General features: G+C 36.9%; 1 protein-coding gene across 1 annotated transcript; it reads right to left on the minus strand.

Annotated features, from left to right (window-relative positions):
- Positions 1–2,501: 2,501 nt before the first annotated feature.
- LOC110775329 (uncharacterized) lies at positions 2,502–9,520 on the minus strand. Its single transcript, XM_021979940.2, has 7 exons — positions 8,868–9,520; positions 7,812–7,947; positions 5,152–5,233; positions 4,490–4,665; positions 4,173–4,310; positions 3,944–4,083; positions 2,502–3,110 (listed from the first exon to the last, which is right to left on the minus strand). Exons 1-7 carry the CDS (start codon positions 8,983–8,985, stop codon positions 2,848–2,850), a joined length of 1,053 nt encoding a protein of 350 aa, XP_021835632.1. The 5' UTR covers positions 8,986–9,520; the 3' UTR covers positions 2,502–2,847.
- Positions 9,521–10,643: the final 1,123 nt, after the last annotated feature.

The following is a 10,643-nucleotide window of genomic DNA, read 5'->3' on the forward strand; positions in this document are numbered from 1 at the left end:
AAGCATATAACTACTAAGCCCTAAAGGCATAAACAACAATTAACAGCTGATCAAAATGATTACCAAAAAAGACCACCATCCCCAAACTAAGTGTAACTTAATTAACATGATCATCCAACAGAAAGTGAGGGAGAGAGATCACCATCATCTATCTTCCTCCTCTTAGTTTTCTCAGCATCCATGGGGGGAGTACAATCCGAGAACACAAGATCATTCTCATCAAAACCATCACCATCATAGATTTCAAGGTCCATATCCAGATCATGGTCACCCTGAACATCATCAACACCTTGAGGAACTAGATCAAGTGGGTCAAAATCAGGCAGGATATCCTCACGGGGTTGAACAGTAGGAGGATTCAGAATAATGGTGTCACCAGTAGACACCTGGGAGTCCTAAAGACCCTGAAAACTATTTTCCAGAGGAATCACAGGTAAACCAGAACCAAAGCCTTGGTTGAGGGTAGGCACTGGTCTAGTATGAGCAAGATTAGGTTGGTGGTAAGGTTTTGATTGGTTTTTCCTCAGGTTGGTTCTAGGCTTAGCTCTCCTCCTTAGCACCATAGCCAGCCAGTCAAAAGGAGCAGCTTTACCCTCAGCTTCACCAGACATACCCACAGACATCTTAGCCTCATCAAACTGAGCAACAACAAGCTCAAGACAGGGTAGAGGCCTTTTAGGGCAGGCATTATGAAAGTGTTTAGGGTCACCACAAAGAGGGAAAACTTCCCAAACTCCTTCATAAGGCAGAAAAAATTCTTGAATATCATACCCAAAATTAAGAGTGATGGACCTAGGAACAGGCTTGGTAATATTGAGATTGAGACACACCCTATCAAACTGACCATTTTCAGCATTTTCAGAGGTGAATTTATCAAGCTTTATAGGTTGGGCAACACAACTGGCAATCTGGTTAAGGTAGTGCAAAGTCAAGTACTCAGTGGGAAGGAAGGGAATTTTAACCCATTGGTCAACATGGGTGATAGAGTTGAACTGAGCTTTGAAAGAAGCTCTCCAAGGCAAAAGCACAAAGTTCAGCCCTTGAACAAACCAGGGTCTATTCTCCCAAACTTCATCCTTATCCAGAGGGTTAGAGAATTTGATAAGAAACCACCCATTACCTATGAACCTGAAAGATACCTCTCCTCTCATAAAATTCCAGTCTCTCTTCATTCATAGATGTCGCAATAAAGGTGGGATGGAGGACGGTAAGGAGCAAAAAGGTAAACTGATGCTAACAGTGAACTAACGGTCGTTAAATCCAAGGGCAGTATATGAACACTAAGGAAAAACAGGGGCTTATCATATAATTTAAAACACGCAGGGGTATTTGGTGAATTTCGTGAAACCTCGTAGGTATTTCATGAAAAAACCGTTTAAAAATCGTTGCAAGTAATCCGGAACGGCCTTATAAAGAAGAATTATTCTTGGGTGGACCTGGTCCACGATAATATTAGTGTGGATCCAAAACTAATACTTTTCTCTAGCACCCTTTATACATACAGACCTTTATTGTTAATATAGTGACTATAATAAATTAAACACCAGAATTATTAGATATAGTAACCATTTTCCCAATCATAGTAACCCTATATTTTTAAAAGCGAATTGTGAGTTAAAATCTCATTATTCAAACATAACATGTAGCAACTACACCAATTTTGATTTTTTTTTTTTTTCCATAATAATCTTAATAAACATGCCAAATAAAATTATGCACAAGTTTTTGACATATTTTTAGACATGGTCCACAATAAATTTACTGTGGACCAGGTCCATTTAAGAATTGGTGAGGAAGGAAAGTGTTTCGAGTATTTCAGGACGTACGGAATAGGAATGTACCAAGTATTTTGGAGTAGATGATTTTCTCTTGTGATTCCACAAATGCAATTACCCGATTAAGAGAGGGAAATTTCAAAAGTAGATTAATTTACCCTCTATTACCTCAAAGGATCAAATAGGTGTCCATACGCATAAGACCGTTGTGTCAGAGTATCTCCAATGGTTGTAATTAGGGACTTGCTTGCAATTTTTAGAATTTCCAAGCCACTAGCTTGGCCATTGGAGTTGAAACGATAAATTAGTTTGGCCATTGGAGTTGAAATAATAAATTAGCTTGGCTAAGCAAATTTAAGCTAATTTGCTTGAAAAAACTTGGCAAATGAAATTACATTAAATTAAATTAAATTAAATTAAATTATTAATTGACATATATGTCTACATTAAATATCAAGCTAGTAGCTAACCATTATGGTACTAATTAGCTAGAAAGGAAAATAGCTTGAACTATTATGTGACATGACAAGCAAATTTAGAAATTAGTTTACTGTATAACTATTTAGTTAGAAACTATAACTGCTTGACTAGAAAATATAACTAATCAATTACGATTAGCACCTTTTCTTAAAACTAATTAAACTCGTTTTTATTGAATGTGTTGGATAAAAACTTTACATGCTGAGTAAAAAACAAAACTGATTTGCTGCTTGACATTATAAAGAGTACAATATATTTAACCAAGATAAGATGCCAAATTACTTGTTATCAGCATCACATTGCGTTCTCAGTAACTGTGGATATTAGACCAGTTAAGTAATACTACTACTGATCATATCAGCATCATATACCGAATTTTTTCAGTAGTTGACAGAGCCGCCAGTAGTACAAGGAATAAACTCCTCTTTACACAATTTTCATCTCAGAACTCCACACAAGTCAACCACAACTTATACAAAAACATCCATGTGTGTCTATTAATATTAATATAAATTGTCTGGGGTTACAGTTGCGGGAGGGAGGAAACCGGACAAACCCAGAGTTGAAAAAAACATTATTTTTTACCCCTCTATTACGCGGTTGTTACTTCTTCCTTGGCCTTCCCCTCATCAGCAATGTGGAAGCCTTCCATCTTCTGTGAGACTTCCTCTGCACCAGTACCAGCAGCTTTAACCTTTCCTGCTGTAGCAGCCGCCAACGTCTCATTCTCTTCCTGTGTCAAAGGACCTGTCTGCCATATCCTGATGGTTCCATCCTCTGATCCAGAGGCGTATGATTCCCCTCCCGGTGAGAATCGCACACAATGAACCGGACCATGATGACCCTTGTTGCAAGCTTCATCAAATTCAAGTATCAATCACTACCCTATTTTGCATCTAATTAAGAAACTAATCCTCTGTTTATGCTTCTACTGGTGCTCTAGGACCCAATAATCAGTTTAGTAAAAATTTCATTGAGACATTTGTTATAAGAATTGCCAGATTTTCACTCAAAAGGAATCGTTCTATACCTTAAATCTTAATGCTTATCATTTGAGGAAAAAGAATATACATAGGAGGTACGTCGTTGTAAAATTAGAAAAATGTGTGGGTAAATGACAAGTTGAGATTAACAACTGTTTTGCTGAAATTGGCATTAAAAAGTTAACAAGGGGTGGGGGTTTAAGACAGTGCTCGAATCAAACAATCATTAAACAAACACTGAACTTTAGGAAAGAAGCCAATTAGGTGGTTCATGGAACGAGGGGGATCAATCAAGGAGTAAAGATCACTCATGTATGGATGAATAAGCTCAGCTATCTCCACCTAGAATGATACTACCCCAGTCCCTACACGGAGGCCACATTTCTTTATGGGTGTTCCTAGGTCACTTTCAAATATAGGAAGTCAATCTTTGAACTTATCCATGTTACCCTTTTTAAAACCTTTAACCATTCGTTCCCTTTGCCTCATTTTCTCAAGCTATTAGCAAACTCCCAAATCCTCACCCTCTCCCACAAAGTGACAGCACACACTAAAAGGGAGTGTAATACTGCAATGAGACATCTGTGGGATACATATAAAACTCTCTTATCGAAATACTAGGTGTCGCACCGAGTTTATTTTTATTTTTTGAAATGCATAATTCAACAAAGAGAGCAAGCTCCAAACAAAATTTGATGTGCATACCTGTCTCTTCGCCAGTATGAAAATCAAACACCCGGACCCACATATCTTCCCCTCCAGCAACGAATTTGTTTCCATACTTTGGCTCTAATGAGGCAGATTCAACAGTGCATGGCATTTCATAGCTCTTGACCAAGCCAAAGCTGGAAGAAAGAAAAAACTATTTATAACAACACATAAAAGGGGACTAAGTGGACAATGGTAATACAATGAATTTGATAAATGCACTTACTAATTGGCATCCCAGAACTTAACACTAGTGCCGTCACAGGTTGTAATATAGCGGCCATCTTGACTCACTTCAGCACTGGTGACAGATGACTTCGTTTCGAGAGTTCGGACTATCTCGCCACTTCTCACATCCCATAATCTGCATACCAAAAGGATATCAAATCAACCTATGCAAATTTGTTTCAAGTCCATCTAGCAGTTCCAAGAAAACGTCAAATAAACAATATCTAATCCAACAAAATACAGAACAACCGACATGATTATCCAAGTACCAAAGGCATCAACATATTTTCTTGAAAGAATGAAGAATAAGCATACCTAACTCCACCAATGTCGGTACAGGAGCTCAATATAGTCTGATCACTGTGAAGCCAAGCAACAGTTCTAACGGAGCCTGGAGATTTATCCACTTCTCGAGGAGGAGCATCTGGACGACTCAGATCATAGATGCGAAGGACTTTTTCCATCCCACCAGTCAAAAGAAGGTTTGAGTTCTGTACCCAAACATGGACATCATATGGAGAGTCAGATAACTGGCTAAATCCTATGAATATCTTCGGGGGAGGGGGGGTGCATATACACAAACTAATTAAACATTCCATTTCCAAATCACATCTTCAATTTTGAAACCAGTAAACTACGGAGTAACATATTAATACTTCAAGCAGCAAAGTAGACAATGAACCCAACAACAAAAATGTCCACAACTCCACATACAATTATGGGTCAAATAATCAAGACTTCAGATAAAATATTTCCGGTCACGTCTTTTGCTACCTCTTATACAGTAAAACAAACACGTTAGTAAGTAACTATGGAGATGAATGTGAAAGGGAAGGGGAAGTGTTGCACATATTTGCATGTCTATTTCTTCTTTTCGATAATTCCACTTCTCTTTGTTAGATAATAAAATAGCTAACTTTACTTGCCTTGGCTCAAATATTATCATACTTGTTCACAATAAAGTTTCAAGCATTTACCTCTGAGAAAGCACATGACCTAACGATGTGCTTGTGCTCAAATGAATGCTTCACATCCCCTGTTATGGCATCCCATACTTTCCTGCATTCGATATTACAGACCACTGTAAGATTCTATGCCTATGACAAACAAATATGATAGAGAAGATTTCAAATAAAAGGTATTACTGACTTCATGGGATGAATTAACATTAGACGCTTGTTTAGCATTGTTATACAAGCATGTTTTATTTTCCTTGTTTCAGAAAAAAATGTAGCATATATATGTGTCTCACCAGACTCGCCACTACTCTCATCTAGTGAGACACAACTCAGTGCCAAACAACGGAAAGCTCATAGTATAAGAGATGTATGTGCCACAAGCACTACGGGATCTACACATTACTGGTCTCACGCCTATAAAATAACATCAGCTGATAGGCCAGCCTATCATAATCTCTAGACAGCATGAACTAAGGAAGTACGGACTATTCTTCAAAATTCATTATGAAGCCTTAGTTTAAACATCTACATTACAAAGTACAAACAATTTTTTTTTTTTGAAGGAACATTACAAACAAATTTCAGGGGAGCAAAGATGGGACTTTTATCATTGAAAATAGTCAAAGTTCAACTCATTTCTAAAGTGGAGTTACAAGACCTGAACTGTAACTTCGGCTGTTTCTTAGCCATAGTAAGTAATACGAAGTAATAGACAGTAATTTCTACACAATCATATTCCAACTTCCAAGTTCCAACCACCACCATCTCATAACATAGCTCCCACCATAGGCAGGGGGGTCTATACCAAGTTATCTTCATTCTCCTATAATGAAGCCTGGTGTGAATTGCATAGAAAATAATTGATATAAAATAAAGGATAATATAGTTTCGGGCAATAATAGAATTATGAATCTCAGACACTCGTTTAATAGAAAAGGGTTTCTCACAGCTAAAGCCCTCAAGTTAACCACAGTCCTAAAGATAGAAGAACACTAACATGAAAGCACGCATAATGTGCTCAAGTTTCCACCATAGGACACCAAGCAGCTCTCATCCATACAGATTCCATAAATTATCAGAAGATACATAAGCTTATTGATCACTAGTAGGCCACAAAGAAGAAAATGTAGCCTCTGAACTAGGTGTTCCATCCATGATTGACAAGCCAGATTACGACTAAAAGCCATGTTAAACAGCCATGGATATCAAAACTGTCCACAGAATTAGCTAAGACACAATATCCTCTCTAGACTTCAGAAAAAAGAAAATGGACAAAGCTAACAAAATTCTAGCTCGAATTTTTAGAACTGAACCACACTCACAAGTCACAACCAACCTAAACAGACCAAGACTAAATGTATGCATCCCTCTAACACTCAGCCTGTCATTACTAAATTTCTCTTTCCCTGCACTTTATTTACCTGATTCTAACTGGTCTTTATGGGTGTTTAGTTTTGTTAATGTCTTTTGAACCCAGCAACCCCTCCTCGTAAGAGCTAGGCCTCAACTCTAAAAACACCTCCTAGTCTCCTTAGCCTTCTTTTCTCCAGCCTTCACTTTGTCCAATCTAGAACTAAACACACATTGCAGGAAATCGCCCAGAACACTCAAGCTGAAGTAACAAACGGCTTACTTCTTCCCTGTGCTACTAGGACTCTTCATTCCACTCGACACTTTCATTTAACACTTTATTTGCATGTCTTTGGCTCCATGATGTGTGATGCCTAGTCGAAATGGTGGCCTTTCCTTAGATCAATGTTAATCCTATTGTATGCAAGGGGTAATCTCTTCCCGCATTATCCCTTTGAACAGCAATCTGTTTCTCTAATGCTGAATAATCATTATTACGGTTTTAAGGTTGGGAGAACCAACATGATAACAATCTCTGGTGCATATGATTAGGTGGCTTAGTTACATATAAGATCAACAGATGGTCTGACTATCACAGCTGGATTTACATCATCTTACTGATAACTGATGTCCAAGAGACAAACCAATCAGACCGGAAAACTTTAACAAATCTGGCATGCCATTGTATAACCCTTCTTAGTAAAAACAAGCTTACTGGGTAGCATGTAAAATAAAAGGGCTACTGTCAGTGAAGTATGGATGACTGAAAGCACATTACACATAACCACAGAGATTGCAACCAGAACTGCATATTTTTGCTAAAATGGCACTAGCAGATGATTATGCACAACCACATGATACAAATTTATAATAAAACAAATATTCCTTGATTACTCAAATAAGCAGAGTAGGGTGGAACACCACTATTACATATGTCTTGCTTAAAGGTAACCTTGAGCATAGAGAACTGTTACCTGATACACTAATATGAGATTGGGTATGGGTTCGCAATTCACTACCTAATTTGTAAAATTAGGCCAAATTGTATTGTTTTCATGTTATAATCCGCCTTTTCGGTTCACGGTTCATGGAGTTACTGGAAGTCTGGAATGAACGAGAAAGTAGTTGCATAGATCGCAAAAATCATTTCACCACAAAAGAAAAAAAGAAATACATACATTATATTTAAGAATCAACGACAAACACACACATTTCAGCAATATAGTAAGCAGATATTCCAACTAAAATTCATTGCAACTGAAGAAACAACATTTTGACCAATTCAAAAGTGTACGAAACGTATAGAACAAAAAGATAAGTAAACATACGCCGTGAAATCCGCAGAAGCAGTTGCTGCATATAGAGCATTAGTGTCTAAGCAACAACTCCATACAGCACCTTTATGACCCTCAAAAGTTCCAATCCAGTCTCCGGTTTCCCCATTTCTAAGCATTGGAGTAGAATCTATAAAAAGCAGTAAGAACTTTAATATCAGAACCATTAACAATACGATTCAGTCTCCGGTTTCCCCATTTCTAAGCATTGGAGTAGAATCTATAAAAGCAGTAAGGTCTTTAATATCAGAACAAATAGCAATACAATCGAGTCGACGGTTTCCCCATTTTCTAAGCATTGGAGTAGATGTAGAACCAATAAAGCAGCAAGGACTTTAATATCAGAATATTTAGCAATACAATCCAGTCTCCGGTTTCCCCATTTCTAAGCATTTGAGTAGAATCTATAAAAGCAGTAATGGTTTTAATATCAGAATAATTAGGCAATATGACATCCGTCCAGTACGACACAGCAATCCCATTTTAACAGGAATTGTGTTAAATGATATGTACCCATATCAAGCATATAAAGAAATGTACTGTATTAATTAGGAGTTATATCAACAGTCAAAACCTACACACCAACATAAATTTTAGCCATGTCCAACAAAAAATTCACAGATTTCAAACACCATATCCTGTTGGTCAGTAACATTATTAGCACAATCCATAACCGATGTCGCGGTACATAAACCAGCCCACGAAACGCAATGCATAAAACAACCCAAAAGGCAACTAGGCAAGGGATGATTGAATTAACCTCAAATAGATAAAATGGTCAACGTTTTGTACAATCTATGATCAGATAGATAAAGAAGAGAAAAACCTTCAAATTCTGCTATATAAGCTCTCAACCCTTTTGACCATTTTTGCACTAGGGTAATCATAACAAATAAAGCAAACATACCATAAAATCCAAAATTATCACTCCCATTAACAACCAAGCATGGCAAAAAGATTAAGATGGTATCACTTCAATTGACAATTATTTAACATCTAAATTACAACAATAAATGAAATTAAAAAATGAGACAGAAATTAAAATCATACCCTTGCTAGCGCTGATGAGGAAGTACCCGTCTGGTGTAATTGGACTATAAAACAGATCCACCACAGGGCGAGAATGGCCATGGCAAACAAGAGGAACAGCAACCCTTTTCTTGTCCATTTTCTTGTATATCCTAAATCAAAATCAAAATCTAAATCTAAACTTGACCCAGAAATTCAACAAAATCCCAGATAGAAAATCAAACCAAATTGAAGAAAAACTCTTTTTTCCAGTAATTTGTATTTTAAAGTATTCAAGAACCCTAGAAATCTACACAGCTAAAAATCAAACAATTTTTTTTGAGATTGTAAACTAAGATCAAAATAAGGGCTACAGATTAAGGAAATGTATGTAAATATTTGTACAAAATTGTTAGATTTAAGGGGTAAAAAATTGACACGGGTGGGAAAATCAAAACAATTTTCTGGGATTTTTTCAACAACAAACTTTAGAAATTCCTCACCCTCCTAACCCTACGAAGAAAATTAAAGTTTTCTGGAATTGGGGGGATTTGAAATAGTGAGAAAGATCAAGCGTTTTAGGATGAACTGAGTAACAAATTTCTCTCTCTACATATCCCAAGGGCTAGGCGCAAAGAAGAAACCGAGTTCGAGAAGTTCATCTCCATTTTATAGGATCATCAGTAGCTTTCAGAAGGGTGTTTTGGGTAAAAGTTACTCGTAACTCCTTGTGGATTAGTCTTGTTGTACGTTGGTGTACTAGGTGGTGGTGCACCATGAACAACCCGGCCCACATACTTGACCACAACTCACTGCCGGACCACTTGAGTAGTTGAGTTCGGTCCGTAAACTTGCTCGCCGATCGGGGCTTCTACGCCTTGATCGTACTATATTTAGCTCGATTGGTCAAGTCAAGTTCGAGATAGAAGATAAACTAAAACTACTTTGTCCAATCTACTCTGTTTAATTTGAAGTATACATCATTTGAGAAAATGTCAAAATAGTGTATCGCGATTTCAAATTTAAATTACTCCCTCCGTCCCAAAATTATCATCTTGTTTGACCAATTTCACGGTTTTTAAAAAAAAAATGGAGTGGATAAGTCTAATGATTGGATTGTACTTGTGTTGGAATACGCAAAATGGTCCCCTCCTCTTTTGCACATGGATCCTAATCAAAATAGTTTAACCAATAAGAATACAATAATATTTACTCTCAACCAATCAAAATGCTCAGATTTAAAGCACACAGATTCAACACAAATATGGGTAATATGGGGTCATTTTTTCCATCAAATGGTCCCCTCATCTTTTTCTGATTTTTGTGTTATTAATTAGTTTTCCTTGTTTTTTTTAATTTTAGTGGTCCCAAACAAGGGTAAAGTGAAAAGTTAGTACATCTATAATTAGAAATAGGAAGATAATTTTGGGACGCTCGTTTAGAAAAGCAGGAAGATAATTTTGGGACGGAGGGAGTATACGATAAGACGTGTCTCTAATATTGTATTCAACTAATCATGCATTGACAGTAAGATGAATATGCGGTTGTCATTGGTATTAATTTTTCTTGCAATTTCTTACTTACAACTCAATAACGTGATGTGTGAAATAAGGCATTGCCGGCTTAAGTAGCTATGAGAAATGGATATTAATTTTTGATAGCAGTAATGAGTACTCTGTATATGTCAAACATTGTCTGATATGAGTCAGTTACATAATATACCTTACTGTTGGTGAATTTTGGCAATTTTGCAATGGAATAAGACCATATCCACTTATGTATCTACGAAAATGGATGTTGTGTCTGGTAGTGGTATGT

The sequence above is a fragment of the Spinacia oleracea genome, chromosome 2 (genome assembly GCF_020520425.1).
Source record: "Spinacia oleracea cultivar Varoflay chromosome 2, BTI_SOV_V1, whole genome shotgun sequence".
NCBI lineage: Eukaryota > Viridiplantae > Streptophyta > Magnoliopsida > Caryophyllales > Amaranthaceae > Spinacia > Spinacia oleracea.

Excerpts from the sequence above, each read along its gene's own strand:
- LOC110775329 (XM_021979940.2), bottom strand. The coding sequence starts at position 8,985 with ATGGACAAGAAAAGGGTTGCTGTTCCTCTTGTTTGCCATGGCCATTCT. Across the intron at positions 4,666-5,151 it reads GGTCATGTGCTTTCTCAGAG|AACTCAAACCTTCTTTTGAC; the intron begins GTAAATGCTTGA and ends GTTTGGGTACAG. Across the intron at positions 3,111-3,943 it reads TCATACTGGCGAAGAGACAG|CTTGCAACAAGGGTCATCAT; the intron begins GTATGCACATCA and ends AATTTGATGAAG.